The 18189-nt window shown below is 39.4% G+C and overlaps 1 protein-coding gene across 7 annotated transcripts in view; it reads right to left on the bottom strand.

The window, feature by feature from the left end:
* Positions 1-18189, bottom strand: part of CIT (citron rho-interacting serine/threonine kinase) — an 89036-nt gene that overhangs the window by 37096 nt on the left and 33751 nt on the right. For all 7 annotated transcript variants that reach the window (XM_054006946.1, XM_054006943.1, XM_054006944.1 and 4 more), the window contains 9 exons: positions 16651-16821; positions 16323-16376; positions 15747-15800; positions 14113-14253; positions 13603-13728; positions 9014-9109; positions 4417-4533; positions 3831-3940; positions 212-386 (listed from right to left, as the gene is read on the bottom strand). In XM_054006946.1, coding sequence (XP_053862921.1) covers positions 212-386; positions 3831-3940; positions 4417-4533; positions 9014-9109; positions 13603-13728; positions 14113-14253; positions 15747-15800; positions 16323-16376; positions 16651-16821 — 1044 coding nt within the window. The remainder of the gene's footprint in view (positions 1-211; positions 387-3830; positions 3941-4416; positions 4534-9013; positions 9110-13602; positions 13729-14112; positions 14254-15746; positions 15801-16322; positions 16377-16650; positions 16822-18189) is intronic.

Raw genomic sequence — 18189 nt, forward strand, 5'->3', positions numbered from 1 at the left:
AAGAAACAAAAACCCAAAATAGTCATACTCAACTCCTTCCAGCAAGCAATACATTTCCACTGTTACAGAAATGGAGCAAAAATTGGGTCATTCAGCTCAAGTCATTATCCTGCAGTGCTGAAAACTAAAACTACTTAATTTTAATTCTCACTGTACTCCTTGAAATAGGATACACCCAAGTATATCAATCTGCAAAGGATTAAATTTTCACCTCTCGCAGTCTAGTCTCTAACTCCAACAGACGGTTCTTGTCAGTATGGTCCTGAAGACTGATCTTCTCCAATTGCTCTTCTAGTTTTTGGTTCTGGGCCTCTAACTTCCCAGCCTGTGTTTCCAGGTAGAACTTCTGCTGTCTGAGCTCTGAGATCATCTCCTCCTGGGCTTTCCTGATAGGAAAATACACAACAAGACAAGACATAATCAAGATATATTTTGATCATGTAGTTTCATTGGTATAAAAGTTTCCTGGTAAGCAGAATGTGATCACATCAAAATTAGCTCTTCCTATTTTAAATTTCACATCCCCTTTATGGAAAAAATAAGGTCTCTTATGTCGGCTTCTGCACAGATTCCCACATCGGTGATTAAACCAAGTATGTGCCTCGAGTAGCTCAGATATCATGGTTTTGCAGGTTGTGCATCTGTTTGTACATGGAGAAAGGTGAACACCAAACCTTGGAAATCTACAAGTTTGCCTGATCTACAACTCATTCTAAGCTGTCAACCTTTTCCTTGTCATTTGTTTTTCCATTTGGAAAAAAAATGGTTCAATGAATGCTGGGAGCAGGAACTTCCATACATTAGACGTCCAGATCAGAGGAACTGCAACTGGCTTCATTGCATACAGATTAGTTCTGGACTTTGGAAACTTGCTAGGAGCCCAATCTGGCCAACACTTTAGCAAACTTTTGCCCTGACTGAAACCCTGATGTATGTACTGAACACACAATTACCTGTGCTCCCAAGAAATTCAGAAGCTGGTAACTTCTGCTACAGCCAATGACCTATTTTTTTTTTATTTTTACCTTGAAGGCTTGATAATTAGATACCCTAATTGAAAAAGAGCAGAAAAGTTCTTTCTGAATTAGTGGTAGCTTCCTACAATCATATTATAATACATTTGAAAACTTTGCACTTGTATAGTGTCTTCCATTCAGGTTCTTCACAGAGCTTACAAATATTAATGAACTCATATGCAGAAAAATACTGCGAAATAAGTATTATTATCCCTCTCCCAGAGAAATTACATGGATTACCCAGGATCACATAGCAGAGCTAGAAATAGAACCCAGGTCTTCTGAGTCACAGTCCTGTGCTTTGATAAGAACAAAATCATCCTTCCTCCACTTTTTTAACCTGATTATTGACAGCCAGAATTGTCCAAATAGCCTGGGCAACAGTAGAATGAGAAATGACTCCGCCTCCTTCAGAGCCAATCATTAGGTTTTTTTTTTGTTACTGATAGAACAAAGGCTAGTTGGATTCCACAATTCTTTGAAGGCTCTAATTGCTAACTGTCCATATCGATAACGCTCAGTTTAGCAATAGCTTTTGTGGATTCAAATACAGTTCAATTACAGATTTACATGCCTTTTCACAGGTCAGAGTAATCCAGTAGGATTTGCTAGTTATATCTATAAGATCTACAGTCTCTGCTCAAAAAGAACTCACTTCTCTTAATGACTAACATGACTCACTCTAAATTTGCTGCATGATTACTGACTTGCCAAAGCAATTTGTTTGCCACTCCCTCCCAAAATGTGAATATTTAACATAAGTCACAATGGGTAGAATTCTTTTTTTAGGCATCATTATATTTCTTCCTCTGCCTTTTGACTTTAGTTTAGTGTCCTCCTTCCAGAGGATGGATCTAGTCCAGCTAAATGGTGCTTTCAGTAGTAGACTTCCAAAGCTGTTTATGCAACCTCTTTGCAGAATTGCATTATTTGTAATTTTATTAAATTATTACAATACCCCATCCTTATAGCATCCAGCCACCAGTCTATCTTATGATTTAATATCCATAAGAGTTCCAAAGTGTCTTGATTAAGTTTCTCCAACTCTTATATGCTGGCAAATGTCTCCATTTTTCATAGCCATAGACCAAGAAAGAAATCATTACAGCATGGTGAACATGGAACTTTGGTCTCACATGCGCCAACCATGCTGGTTCCAAAGTTAATATTTCAACTGGTAGAATACCCCTTTTTGATTCTGGTAAACATTTCTTTAGTCAGCAAGAACAGCATTTCAAGGGAAATGAAATCTGTTACCACATTGAGTTCAAGACCACTGACTGATGCTAAGTATTATCTATCCTTTCCCATGTATGAGCTGGTAGATTACTTCGAGTGCATATAACAATAGTATAATCATCTGCATAAAGCAACTCATGTATAACTTTAACAGTTACTTTTGTGGAAGATTTCAGTCTGCTCAGGTTGAAGAGCTTGAAATGTAAAGCCAGGAATTTTTATTACGTCTCTGTTGGTACAATCAATCACTGCTAAAAGAAGAGTTCAGAAATTCTTTGCCAAAACTCATGCTTGCTTGACTTCACAAATGGATCTAACCAACTGCTGTCCACAGAGATGCTACCCAGCATTCCACTATGCAGCTGATGGTCTGCACATATTTCTCCAGACAGCCAAACTTTAATATGACTAATATCTCACTGATAGGCACCACTCAAGCCCTATTTTTTCCTACTTACAGGATATTAAGTAGCTTATGCTCTTTCCTGCACATGAAAGTAGAATCTCATGTGACACAGAACATCGCTTTAAAAGAGCTTAAAACCATTTAGGAAAAAAATAAGGGAAAACAATTATCTTCATGGGAAGATAAGGCATCTAAGTTAAAATCTGAACCAAAATCTGGTTCTGAGATAGAATCAAAGATTTGAGACAATAGCAACAAGAGACCCAGTATTTTATTATTCATTTTTTAAAATAAGGATTTGCCTCTAGCACAGCTGCTGATGCTGCAATGACTGAAAAGGACTGTAGGTCTCAATTGAATACCCTGAGGGAGCTGTCATGGGGCAGGGTGTGTGTGTGTGTGTGGGGGGGGGAAGTAAGGTCCCTAAATGGCTAAACTGAGAGCTAGACTGGCCATTGATGAGAAGATCTGAAACTAAAAACCATATAGAATCATTGTGGTGGATACTGTACCCAAATACTTTCAGGATCAGAAATAAGGAATCAGGATTAAAGAATCACTTTGACTCTAGGGCTCGGGCCCTCTTTTTTTTATAAACTGAAACAGGCAAAGATAACACCAATACCTCATATTTTTAATCAACATTTAAAAACATGAAGGAAAATTCCTAAACCAATATCCAATTTTCTTAGATGTCTTGACAGCTGTTGGGAGCAGGATGGAAGCTTTGTGAAGAAAGGACATTTAACATTTTCTTCTCATCTTTGAGTGTCAAATAATTATAATAAGGCTTTGAGTTTCAATGAGTAATGGCCACAAGTGATCAAATCTTAAACACCAGAAGCAAAAGGAATACTAATTGTTATACATCTCCACAGCTGGAACAGTATTGAAATTGCTGCTTCTCAGGAAGTGTTTCAGACATTTAAATATATATATTTCGAAAAATTACATGCAGCAAAAAAAGGGACAGCAACAGCCTCATGAAATGATCCAAAACAAATGCAACAATACAGACCAATAAAACTGAACAGCTATGATAGGGGAAACAAAATACTGAGCAAGCTATAGTTTCTTGTTAGAGAAATAATATATTTGGAGAACAGGTCTTACTGAGCTCACACCGGGGCTTGTAAATGCAAGAGTGCTGTAGCAGTTCCTTTACTTACATGTTTCTCTGTGTAAAAAGGCTGCTATTTGCTGCCAGTTTATTAGCCTCAGACAATTCGACTATTCTCTGCTCCAATGACCTTATCTTCGAATCCATGGCATTGATCATCTGAAACAGAGCAGTCTGCCTTTGAGATCATGTGATGGAAGTTAGTGACTACAGCAAGGGGGCATTTAAAAATCAATTCTAGAAACTTCATTCAGAAACAAGATATCAGACTGAGTGGACAAGAAAACAAAGAAGCAATCACATATTCAGATGTTACATCTGTTACATCAATCTGTAACTGCTTTCCAGTGTCTTCCAGATCAAGAGCAAGCAGCTCCCATGTGAACCATGTGCTGGACTGCCAGGTAGTAACATACTAGGCATGGATGACTTTCTTGAAAGGGAATGTTCTTGCAGACATCATGAATTAAAAGGACAGCTATCAAAACAAAACAAACCACACAAACACACCCCCCTCTTCCCTACCCCCAAGAAGCCTCCAGCAACAAGACCCTTTATTTTAGGAACATCACTGGGTAAGAGCCTTAATATGGCTACTCTTAAAATGTTTCTGTTTCTGATTCAGTTACACCTACCGCCTTCTGCTCAGCCAGAATTTTGCATTTCTCATGTGCTTCTTCTTCATGTCTTCGCAGGATATTCTCAAGTGCTTCCTTATCAGCAAGATCTTTCTTCATCTGAGCATCTAGCACCTGAAGTAAACAAAACAAATTTCCTCACTTTGAATCATAGAATATCAGGGTTGGAAGGGACCTCAGGAGGTCATCTAGTCCAAACCCCTGCTCAAAGCAGGACCAATTCCCAACTAAATCATCGCAGCCAGGGCTTTGTTAAGCCTGACCTTAAAAACCTCTAGGGAAGGAGATTCCACCACCTCCCTAGGTAACCCATTCCAGTGCTTTACCACCTTCCTAGTGAAAAAGTTTTTCCTAATATCCAACCTAAACCTCCCCCACTGCAACTTGAGACCTTGTTCTGTTCTTGAACCTGTTTCATTAGTCAAAGGGCAGTCAGAAAGAAAGCCACCAGGGATGGGTTACAATCGACGAAGGGGCTTGACCACATCCTAAGGAAAACTAGATGGGATGGCAGGAAATGCCCGGGAAAGCAAGCTTTGAGGGAACTACTCAGCTGTCTGAAAAGGTTGAGTTTAATGAGTAAAAGGAGTTATTGGAAAGGCTATGGGCTGTTATTGTTTTTTAAACAGTCTTTCATAATTTGTGCTCATGAAATATGCCAGTTTGACATACATGGAAAATTAATTCCTCCATTCACAGAGGAAGTATGGCGCAGAAAAGTGGCAATGAAAGCTCCTTTTCATTACCTCACTGATGTGCCTCAACATTGACCTGTAAGAACCACATGTAGGTATGAGAGAGTAATTCAGCCTCCAGGACTACTTTAATCCTTTGCCTCTCTGCTGAGACATATAACAAGGGTGCCAAGTAAGGTGGCGACTTGAGAGATACCAACACTTGTTCACTAGAAAGTGAACTAAAACAACTCCTTTTGGCTGTTGCATAGATTTTTTTTATTATTATTATTATTAATACTCTGCACATATGTCCACAGCTTTGGATTTTAAATAAATTGAAATAAAAAAATTAATTAGGGCTGTCCATTAATCGCAGTTAATTCATGCGATTAACTCAAAAAAATTAATCACAATTAAAAAAATTAATCGCACTGTTAAACAGAATACCAATTCAAATGTATTAAATATATTTAGATGTTTTTCAACATTTTCAAATATATTGATTTCTATTACAACACAGAATACAAAGTGTACAGTGCTCACTTTATTTTTTTTATTACAAATATTTGCACTGTAAAAATAAAAGAAATAGTATTTTTCAATTCACCTCATACAAGTACTATAGTGCAATCATTTTATTCTGAAAGTGTAACTTGCAAATGTACATTTTTTGTTACATAACTGCACACACACAAAAAAACAAATGTAAAACTTTAGAGCCCACAAGTCCACTCAATCCTACTTCTTGTTCAGCCAAGGTTGTTTATATTTATGGGAGATAATGATGCCTGCTTTTAATTTACAATTATCAGAGTAGCAGCCGTGTTAGTCTGTATCCGCAAAAAGAACAGGAGTACTTGTGGCACCTTAGAGACTAACAAATTTATTAGAGCATAAGCTTTCGTGGACTACAGCCCACTTCTTCGGATGCATATAGAATGGAACATATATTGAAGAGATATATCTTATATCTCAATATATATATATATATTGTGTATATATATCTCTTCAATATATGTTCCATTCTATATGCATCCGAAGAAGTGGGCTGTAGTCCACGAAAGCTTATGCTCTAATAAATTTGTTAGTCTCTAAGGTGCCACAAGTACTCCTGTTCTTTAATTTACAATGTTACCTGAAAGTGAGAACAGGTGTTCGCATAGCACTTTTGTAGCCGGTGTTGCAAGGTATTTACGTGCCAGATATGATAAACATTCGTATGCCCCTTCATGCTTCAGCCACCATTCCAGAGGACATGCTTCCATGCTGATGATGCTCATTAAAAAAATAATGCATTAATTAAATTTGTGACTAAACTCCTTGGGGGAGAACTCTGTCTCCTGTTCTGTTTTACCCGCATTCTGCCATATAGTTAATGTTATAGCAATCTCGGATGATGACCCAGCACATGTTCATTTTAAGAACATTTCCACAGCAGATTTGATAAAATGCAAAGAGGGTACCAATGTGAGATTTCTAAAAATAGCTACAGCACTCGATCCAAGGTTTAAGAACCCAAAGTGCCGTCCAAAATTTGAGAGGGATGAGGTGTGGAGCATACTTTCAGAAGTCTTAAAAGAAGATCACTCCGATGCAGAAACTACAGAACCTGAACCACCAGAAAAGAAAATCAACCTTCTGCTGGTGGCATCTGACTCAGATGATGAAAACGAACATGCATCCATCCGCTCTGCTTTCGATCATTATCGAGCAGAACCCATCATGACCATGGACGCATGTTCTCTAGAATGGTGGTTGAAGCATGAAGGGACATATGAATCTTTAGCACATCTGGCACATAAATATCTTGCGACGCCGGCTACAATAGTGCCACGCGAACGCCTGTTCTCACTTTCAGGTGACATTGTAAACAAGAAGTGGGCAGCATTATCTCCTGAAAACTGTAACCAAACTTGTTTGTCTGAGCAATTCGCTGAAGTAGGACTGAATGGACTTGTAAGTTCTAAAGTCTTACATTGTTTTATTTTTGAATACAGTTGTTGTTGTTGGTTTGTTACATAATTCTACATTTGTAATTTCAACTTTCATGATAAAGAGACTGCACTACAGAACTTGTATTAGGTGAACTGAAAAATGCTATTTCTTCTGTTTTTTACAGTGCAAATATTTGTAATAAAAAATAAATATAAAGTGAGCACCGTACACTTTGTATTCGGTATTGTAATTGAAATCAATATATTTGAAAATGTAGAAAACATTTAAATAAATGGTATTCTGTTATTGTTTAACAGCGCGATTAATCGCGATTTTTTTTTTAAATCTCGATTAATTTTTTTAATCACTTGACAGCCCTAAAATAAATACATAAGAGGTACGTAATATTATTTCATAATATTATAAGTTAAGAGGTACGTAATATTATTTTATAATATTATAAGTTTCAGTGACTATAGATCTGAATTCAAATCAGTAACCTAGCCATGAAAGGACTAGGAGGACTGGACTTGATGGACTACTGTTGTAGCGATGGTTGGACTCAAAGAGCCAACTGACATTTTGATTCCATTCTAATTCTTCTGTCCTGTTACAACTCCAATGTTTCTCAGACATCTCCTCTTGGAAGAACCACCATTTCAAACTTACTCTCCCCCTCTCCAAAACTGAATTTGTCCCTCCGTCTAGTCTCTTCCTAATCTTACTCCATTCACTAGCTCCACTGTTAACGCCACTATCTTTAGTGCCTCCCATGCTCATAATCTTCGACCTTTCTCGCTCTTCCTCTCCCAAATCCAGGTTCTCATTATAGCTTTTCCTCCCATTACTATTATTTCTGCTCCAAATACAGGCTTCCCACCTCCTAAATCCCTTCAGTGTCATCTCATCTCATTTACCAAAGCCCACATAATCTTGCCCCATTTATACCCTGGCTCTCATTTCCTTCTACTGCTCCCCCCCATTCTTTACACCCTTTTCAATCCTTTCACCTTACCACTTCTTTGGTCTCCTTTCTAACATCCAACTCTTGACTTCCTGCCTTGAAAAGTATGCTTGTTCCAATTTGCCATGCACTCTCCACTACTCAGTATTTTCTTTCAAGAAATTCCTCCTCTCTTTTATCATCATCATCGTAGTCTCTCTCTCTCTCCTGGACAGTTGTTTGAAGTCTAAACTTATTCAGACTAAGCTCTTTGGGCCAGTGAACACGTCTTTACATTTGTAAATGCTGTGTAAATTTATAGTGCTATATAAATGTAATAAATCATAATGACAAAGAGTGGGGGAAAGATCACACTTGGAAGAGACAGAGATCCTTAAAGAATACTTTTGCTGAATGACAAACTATAGGTTTTTTAGATAAATTCTGAACTCTACTACATAATCCTGTCTCTCTATGGTTTCCCTAATTTTAGGTGGTGTCTATAATCATGTTTTCAACTGTTTGTTACAATTCTTAAAATATCCTAGAGAAGAGAAAAAATTCAGAGTGGGTGGATCCCTGGACTCACTGGCAGATGTTACAGCTCCAAGGAGGTGGAATTTCAAAAGTGCTTTTGTGTTTACTAAATTTAAAGCTTCTAGGGATGCTAGTGTTAATGCTCTTCAGATCAAAGCAAGATCATCAGACAGAATTAAAAGCCTTTTTGAAAGACTACTCTGAAACCTGATTTCCCACAAGCACTGAATAAGAATCACCTGTTCTAAAGGAATGGTCCGTTAACAGATTCGTATAGCTCTCACAAAGCCTACACGGATAATGCAGCCTCACACAAAAGGTGAGCGCATGATGGGCACAGGTTAGAAGGACAGAATTATTCAGTTTTCATTCAACCCTCAGAAGAAGTGAAGAAGGAAGCAGAGGACAAGGGATCAGAGTCCAAAAGCAGCTGTTTGGGGATAATCCAGAGCCCAATGGACCTATAAAAGAGAGTATGAAGGTAATGAAAAGGGATATTTACTTTGATTTTTTCATCATAGAACTGCTCTTTCTGTTTCAGCTGCAATTCCAGATGCTGTGCTGACAGCTGAGCCTCACGGTGCTTTTCCTCCAGCTCCTGAACATAGCAAAGATTTATGTCAGACATATATAGAAATATAATACATATACAGTACATGTACAAAACCCTCATTCCCTCTGGTTTTAGGGCTAATATAAATCTATGAGGCCTGGGAGCTCAGCTGCATGAGATACCATTATGAAAGTACATATCACCAGCATTAAACCTTATAAATAGACAGATAGATATATCAGTTATCCTATTTTAGTGTAGGTAGTATAATAAAAAGGGTAAAGAGGTGTTTAAAAAAGAAGTAGATTCCACCTCCACCAAGAGCTGCCTCCTGAGCCAGTACTGCCCCTTCTGATCTGCTTCCAAAAACAATTAAGGTATTCCCCAAAATGGAGCCAGAATGGTTTGTGATAATGAGCAGTTATGAACAGCTCACAGATGTGTGCTGGGATTCTGAAACCATAAACCAAAAAAACCCAATCATCTTGCAGTTAACTTTAAATTCCTTTGCATCAGATTGGCTGGTGAAGGTTTCAAATATATGGATGGATATTTAACAACAAGGGCAAGACATGTGGTAGAGTGCTTTGAATACAGGACAGGGAATTCCTGAGTGTTTAGTCTCATTTCTGATAATGAGACTCTCTCTAGCCTTGGGCAAATCACTTAGAACATAAGAATGGCCATACTGGGTCAGACCAAAGGTCCATCTAACCCAGTATCCTGTCTTCCGACAGTGGCCAATGCCAGGTGCCCCAGAGAGAATGAACAGAACAGGTAATCATCAAGTGATCCATCCACTTACACCTTGATTCTGCACTGAGGATCATGCAGGTAAACCTCTGCATCAGTGTAGTTCTCAGTGCAGTGGTGCCTTAATTTCTATGCTTCAGATTCTCCATTTGTAGATTGGAGTGGAGATAATCCTTTCTGTCCTCCCTACATGGTTGTTGCCAGGATGGATATTTATAAATTGCTTTGAAGATGAAAAAAGTGCTTTACAAGTTATATATTAGGTGCAAAAAATATTTTTATCCTCAGTGGCTCACAAGGGTGAAGGAACGTAAGTCACACAAAATACAGCCTTGAATAAGTTAAATAGCCCTGTGTCTCACAGGTAAACCAGTTGGGGGGGGGGGGGGGGGGCATTTTTGTTCATGAAGTTGGTCTTTACGGCAGCGCTAGAGAGTCTCCTTTCTTGAGGCTTACTCTCAAGAGTTGAGACTTCAGAGAACATTATTCTCCTTCATGGCCAGGTTTGCCATTCCAGCAGTTTCTGCAGCACAGGAGGCAGATCCAGACCTGACAAGCCCTGGAAAATGGGTTGATTCCATGACATTTCTCTAGTTGACACACATGCATTTTCTATCCCCTGATCTTCCTTTCTCTATCTCAGGAAACCAATCTTGGGAGCACACAAAGGTTCCTTTGATCCAGTCACAGCATCAACCCTCTACCACATGGGCTACAAAAATGGAGTGAAAGCCTGCCAACAAGTAGTCATCTAGAAGGAGCCTGCAGCATTTGGTATCCTGGAAGGGGCATTATTGTTATCTTCAGTTGGAAAATGTCTTCTAGTACCAAGAAGTCAATTCAGCTTTCACACAGGCCCACACAGTATAGGTCCAAATAGTGAATCACACAATCAGGTCAGCAGCAGCTTCAGAGTTACCACCACTAGGTTGCTCATACTAGAGTAGAAGCTCTGCCAGCTCCTGAAGTGGCCCTCTGCAGTGTAGGCATAGAAATGTAGTCTCTTATTTCAGGGGAGAGGGATAGCTCAGTGGTGAGAGCATTGACCTGCTAAACCCAGGGTTGTGAGTTCAATCCTTGAGGGAGCCATTTAGGGATCTGGGGCAAAAATCTGTCTAGGGATTGGTCCTGCTTTGAGCAGGGGGTTGGACTAGATGACCTCCTGAGGTCCCTTCCAACCCTAATATTCTAGATAATATTCTCCAGCAGTTCATATTCAGCTCCCCTCACCCAACCCCTTCCTTTTATTCACCATAGCCACTGAGAACAGCTATCTCTACTCCCAAGCAGCAAAGAATAAATTGCCCTTTATTTTTTATGATTCAGAACTTGGCATTTCCTTCCTGTGGCTCTCTTCATCTACAGACAGGCCAGCAGGGCTTATCAAGTACAACCGGAAGAGTTCATTCCTTCAGAGAAAACCATCATCCATTTTTTCTGAAGGCTCACCACCTTGCTCCCTTCCTCTCTTCCCTCAAAACTAAAAGAAACAGAGGCCATACCTGTTCCTACATCTCCACCCATCCTCTTCTCCCCATCACTCCCAAGAACAGTTTATCAGAGTCCTTGTAAAAAATGCCCAACACCAACTGCCTCATGGGATTAAGGAGTCTTCAGACAGAGGTATGTATATCTGACTCAGCCCACCACTCCACATACTGTGCCACTGTAGCAAAAAATCACAGAAAAGGTCCCTCTCTGCTACAGGGACATGCCAACAGAACAAAAGTCCACATCTGACCTATCTTCAGACTCAGGTCTTTTGCCAGTTGTCTTGTCACCAGGAGAAACATAAGGCATTTAAGGTTAAAGAAAAAAATAAAAATAAAAAAAAAACACTTCCTCACAGAAGTCCAGATCTCACCAAACTGTAGAGCAAAAACTTTAGACACCATAAAAAGAATCCTTCTAACTGCAATCAGCAAAAAACAACTTCATTTTCTCTTTTGCCCTCCAAAGAGGGCTAACTCTCCAAGTCAGAACTGGCAGGACCTAAGGAAGAGACCCCTGAAACTCCAGACCTGCTTGTCTTAGCGTTATATAAGCACATTATGGGTCCCCAACATTCTATGTAAACATGGAGAAAACTGTAGATCCAAAACAAGGCCCATGGAACAGTGAAATTATATTTCTGCATTCCCTTCCATTTTTTATGGAAAATAATAAAACTCAAACAAAAATGCCCAAATACACACAAGAGACTTATGCAACAAGCCTCGATGTGTTACATGGTCTCTGAATACAAAGCTGGCTTTGTACCCGTGCAAGCAGTGGTCTTTCACTTATCATGCCCTGATGCTGAAAGACAGAACAATGCCAAGGGCCTTAATCTACCTTCTTTATGCTGCCTCAAGGGTTCTGATCTTGAAATCCATTTATGCAGCTATTTCTCAGAACAATTATGGATCACCTATCAACTTCAGTTAAGGCTATTTATACATTCCCACTGGGCCTTCACACATGGTATGTCTCCGGTTCTCCTGCAGTCAGGACTACGACCACCTGTTCAAGGGTGTTTAACATGTTAGTTTTCCTGGTAGTAACGCCAAGAGAAAAAGAGTGGGGGATGGGCGTAGAATCCATATCGATCCCTTTTCTAGATTACAGTCTCATCTGACCTCCAGTCAAGCTAAAAGCAACAAATGACACCAAATATGTGACCTTTTTCCTTCACCACCACATTTTTAATTAGCCCTCCTGCAGAGTAGCATTGCTGTTATAAACTTACTGCTGGAATGATGAACCTAGCTATTAAGGGGAAGCTAAATATGTACTATCCTGATCTTCTTCAAAAATGAGTCAGGTTTGCCATTCCACCCCTCCTTTGGTAGGGGATCATTTTTAATTTTCAATTTATCTTTTGGGTCTCCAAGCACTGTAGAAAGGTAATTTAATGAAAGATAGATAGTTGATAAACTCAACTACCAGGAAAGATATATGTAACATATATTTTGTCTCTGGAAGCAGTCTCACTACGGGTGGGGAGTGTTCCCAAGGGCACAGTAAATCACTTCCCTGTGACTGACAGGTCTAGATCCTACATTCTATGCTGCAGAAGGAAACCCACTGTTTGAATGGGTATTTGTAGAAGAGAACTCATCAGAGAAGCACACATTTATTTATCTGCCTCATCACAAGACAATGGCTTCTTCCCCCAGGGAGGTATATGTACCAGCAGTACCCTCTGTTTGGTTCCCTTTAGACTAAATTAACCAAAAAAGACTTAACAGATCTAATAACAAGAAAAACAAGAAATTGCCAACTATAGTGGGGAAGGTATGTGGGTAAGAATGGATCTCTGACAAATATTTTAAGAGAAAAACAGTTTTGATGATTCATTTTGTTCTTCTGCAAAATGCAAGAATTTGGGATAGATTAGAAGTCAGACTAAATTGCAAGGGATTTCAAAGTTAAATACTAAAGATGTCATTGTTACACAACCCAGCACTGACCATTAAGAAAGTTATGCTTTTGAAATAGACATTAGGAAATGAATTGCATTCTAGTGAGTTAATACAATTGAGTTGGAAAGTTTCCTATTGGGACAACAGGGATTTTTAAAAAGTAATTTGGTAAGAGATCATAGATACCTAGGAGTTAGTTTATAACTAACACTGCAGGCAGCAGAATTTGTGCACTGAAGTTATTTCCAACATAAAATTTATACAACATCCAATTCCCTTATTCAACAACCCCCACCCGATTTTATGTAGTTCTATGTCCTCTCTTCCCACTCCACTGTGGCATACTCTTTCCCTTTATCTTTCATTTTCATCCCTGCTCACCAAAATTTTGTCTGCCATCTGTTGAATCTGCTGAGATTTAGTTTGAATATCTTCCTTTAGTCGGTTTTCTCTGCGTTCCACAGTCTCTAATCTCTTCACTTGATTCTCCAGAGAATGGCGCCGTTCCTGCAGAGCAATTATGAACTGCCATTTAAGCTAAACAAGTTTTGATTATCAAACAGCAGTAAGCAGGCACTGGGAAAAGTCAACTGAAGCCATCAGTATGTGGTCCTCTTCTACATCCAAAATCATCCCCACTCCCAAAGACTTAACCTAGTCACATGTTCATATTGAATCCAGATGGAAAACAACACCAAAAAGCCTCCCAGTAAGTATTCTTCAGAGAAATACCTTTATAAAAGAATGAATAATCAACTGCTATTTTCTAATCTCTCTCCTCTGACAAGCTGTTACAGGGATCCTGGCCATTCAGTGTTCTACAAGTAGGGGTTTCTAAGCCCAGTTACATCCTATTGACTAGTCCAGTGTAGCCAGAAATTCTCTGCTCACCTCTGCTTCAAGCAGTTTCTTTTTCATGCCTTCATTAGAGTCTTCCCGATTCTGCAATTTCTCCAACTCTTTCTCTGCTCTCTCCTTTGCCTGACGGATATTCTGAAGAAGTTCAGTTGCCTCAGAGCTGGCTTTCACAGCCTAAACCAAGAGGGGAAAAAAAAAAAAAAAAAATCAGTAAATTTTAGTACAAAGACACACACACAAAAAGTCTTCATAGTAACAGATGCATGTACAGTATGATGGCAACCTCAGATGTTCAGCATTCTGAATAAAACATTTATAAAAGCCTGGTCTGGCAGCCTAGAATTAGCACAACATCCAATCATGTGAAGGAATATTTCACTTAGTCTCCTGAGGGCTGTAATACTTTGGTCTAATTCTGGTTGCCATCTGGTGTTAGGCTGGCTGGTTGGTGTTTAGTGGCCTGTGATGGCGATCAGACTAGATGATATGGTAGTCCCTTCTGCCTTTAAACTCTATGAATCCAGGTTCAAACTTCTGCTCCAAACTTCACTTCAGCTGTTGCAAATGTTGGAAAGAGCATGAGGGAAGAACTACTACAGGTCTGTCTTGTTGTACCAGTAGCTGCTACTGCTCTACTTGCACTGGAGCTCAAGCCTAGTCCACAAACTCAGTCTAATCCCTTGAGACAAGATTCACAGATATATTTCTGTTCTGAGAGAACATTGTGTTGAGCCACATCATTTCTTGGAACAAATGAGATAGTAATGGTGAAAACTGGTGGCCTGCTTGAAGGACTGAGATGAAAGTGACAGCCTCATACTGTTTTGACCTCAATGTTTACACTACAGATTCATTATCCTTAAGGAAAGCCATTTCTGGAAAGCCAAAACAGCCAGCAGACTAGTAGTGGGGAGGGGTATGAGATGCTCCCAGATGGATATGAAGCGGCTAGCTCTCTCCTCACCCCCAAAAGAACCACCATTAGAAATGTATTAGCTGGTATAGTGTTTTCTCACATATAGCCCTTTTGGGTGCACTGGAATTTCAGCGCCCATTAAAGTGAGACTGATAGCACTGATTACAGCAAGGTAGGTACTGTGTATACTTCCTCTAGATGCTAATGTATCCTAATCCTGTCATGAACCCTTATCACAGGCTCATAGGACTGGAAGGGACCAGGGATGGGTCATCTAGTCCAGTCCCCTGCATTCTACTGTTTGACCTATCAACAGAGTAGAGATTGCTAATTGAGAAGTGATTTTATGATTAATACCAAAGCATGCTGGGAGAGTAAACCAAGACTAAAATACATTTCACTGCTGAACTAGCAAGACATGAACCCAAGTCTCCAGAAATAAAAGGTTAGGATAGCGTGTTAGATGCTGTACGCCCATGCTGGCCTTTTAAATTAGAATTTCTACGCACTATTCCTGTTGTGACTCAGCTTCATTTGTAAAAATAAACACTGTTGACACATTTCAAGAGCAGAAAGCATATTGAGAATTCTGATTTCAGATACCGGCTCCCACCCCCACTTTCTCCCTCTGACATCCCCTCTTGCTGTGACTAATTCTATTTTTGACTATGAAACAGTGCACATCTCCCCTGCATTAGGGTTTTGCTGGAAAGCCTTGTGAAAAATTCACCAACCCCACCCCTGACTTTACCTTTGCCAGCTTGTCCTGCAGCTCCTGGATTTTGGTCTGCTGCTCTGTATTGATCTACAGTTAAATGCAAGGGAGAAAAAATGAATGTCTGCCGTACTTGTGATTTATTTATTTTAGACTTGCTTCCCAGAATCTTTGTTTCTCTCTATAATTCCAACCTGCCAGATGATCCAATGCATTCCTGCTCCTGATTTCCTCTAGACCATTTGCCATATTTCTGTCACTAAATAAATCACTTTGACCCAGCATGCAGAACTAAATAAATTTATTTTTCAGAATAATCATATTTTCCATGTGACATTCTTCATTCATAATGATACGTACAGGGTTTTTCTTTTAACCCACCTCCAGCACAGATTACTCATAACAGGTTTGTCTTGGCATAGCTACTCTACAAGTTCAGTTGACAACAGGACTGACCAAGCCAGCTTTAAATCAAATCACACAGAACAGTCCGTCCCACAGAGAGATAGGATGGAAGTCTGTTCATGCCACTGACTATCCATGGATGTTCTGGGTTTCTGATAGTGATAATATACTTGGGCAGTAAACTCTACTGACACTAAGGAAGCATACCTTCTCCAGTTTGGAATACAGCTCTCCTACTTCAGTTTTCCCATGGTCTTTAGCCTGTAATTTAAAAATATAAAATGTATAACTCTGAAGAAAAGTTTTAGGATATTGGACTTCACCCAGAATCATAAACTCAGGCAGTTTAAATGTAAACAGCTTTACAGGGAATAAATGAAATTGTTCCAACTATACTGGTAATACAAAATGGCTTCCAACTGTACAACCTGTACCAAGTTTCCAAGGACTTGAATGCAACTCATTTATAAATCCCAGCCAACACACACTAGAAACTAGGAGTGTAACAACACCTTTCCCAGGGAGCCTTCACTACCTTCTGTAGTTTGTTGTGACATTCAGTAGCTTTACGTTTGAATTCTTCAGCTGCCAATCGTGACTCTCTCAACTCCGATTCATAGAGATCACTACGTCTACGAGCTGAAATAAGATCCTCTTCTAACTGATTCATCATCAACCTCATCTCTTCCACCTGGGCTTGATACTCCTGTGGGAAGAAAAGGGACGTTACATTTTGGAAAGCACAGAGGAAAGACAGAGAGTGGCAAACAATACGATAGTACCTATATGGAATAGGCAGAAAGCAGACAAAGTATATAAAGAGAGGACAAAAACAAACTAAAAGGGTGAGAGAGCCAGGCAGAATACAATATCCATTCCTTTCTGGCTTGTGTCTTTCATGACAGAGTCAATAAGTCATTTCCAAGCCATTACCTCAGAGAAGATATGAAATGTAACCAACAAAAAAATCTATTTTGAGGGGATTCAACTGCAGAAACACATTCATGGTTTTTGAAACAAATGGTAAAGTACTTACATGTTATTTCTCTCCCTGAAGGTTAGTGGTCTATATAGACATATGCTTCTGAGTTTTGTGCCTCTGTCAAACACCCAGATATATTCTCTCAAAGTTATTCAGACTGATAACATGAGAATTACTACAAACCTGGATGGTCGGGGTGGGTGAAAAGGAGAAAAAAAATGTGTTGTGGCCTCCAACCATCAGTTTATTGGTTTCTTTTGATAGCTCAGGAAAGAAACATATTAAACCTAAAGTAAAAGTCCTCTATCATTCTTGATGGGAGTAGCGGTAATCTAGTATCAAATGTTACCTTTGGAGGATAACCCTCTAGGAGTCACATTTTCCCCCCAAAGGCCACTATTCTATGTAGTCCACTCCTCCATTAAACTACAATAAAGGATTTGGAATAAAAATTTTGGAAAAGTGCAATGCCTAAAAATCGAAGAACAGAAAGAACATTTGGAATGATTGTTCCAATTAGGGCAAGCATGCAAGGTGAGAAGTGGGTGTAGATAGATCCTGAGGTGATCAATGAAATCTTCAGTAGAGGAATCTAAGTGTTGATTGTTATTACATAGTACGCATTTGTATAGTCCTTTAAATACACAAGTGCTTACAAGAAAACAAATATTGTCCCTTTCCTAAAGAGCTTGATTTTATATCTATCTATCTGGTGGGTGGGGAGCAGGTGCACCAGGCGTACGCTAGGCAAGTACACAACACAGACAAAGGAATGGGAGAAAGGACATAACAGATCTTGCTTTCCATGTTATTTTCTTAGAGTCCATATATACACACTATTATTCAATTCTCCCTACCAAACATTGCCCATTCACCCACTACTTTTACTTTCTCCTGTGTTCAAATTCATATTTATCAGTTAATTCTCTGCTCTCCACTTTCTGCCACATATGGCTGGAGGTTGCCACTAGCAGCCTTCTGCCTTAGAGTGACTCGCTGTTTCATAATACCAACAGGGGACCTAGCTGGCCCATCCTCCCACCAAGTCCAACTGTTGCGGTCCAAGTATTTTCTCCCTGGACGGGGCTGAAG

Source organism: Malaclemys terrapin, chromosome 16, assembly GCF_027887155.1.
Source record: "Malaclemys terrapin pileata isolate rMalTer1 chromosome 16, rMalTer1.hap1, whole genome shotgun sequence".
Lineage (NCBI taxonomy): Eukaryota > Metazoa > Chordata > Testudines > Emydidae > Malaclemys > Malaclemys terrapin.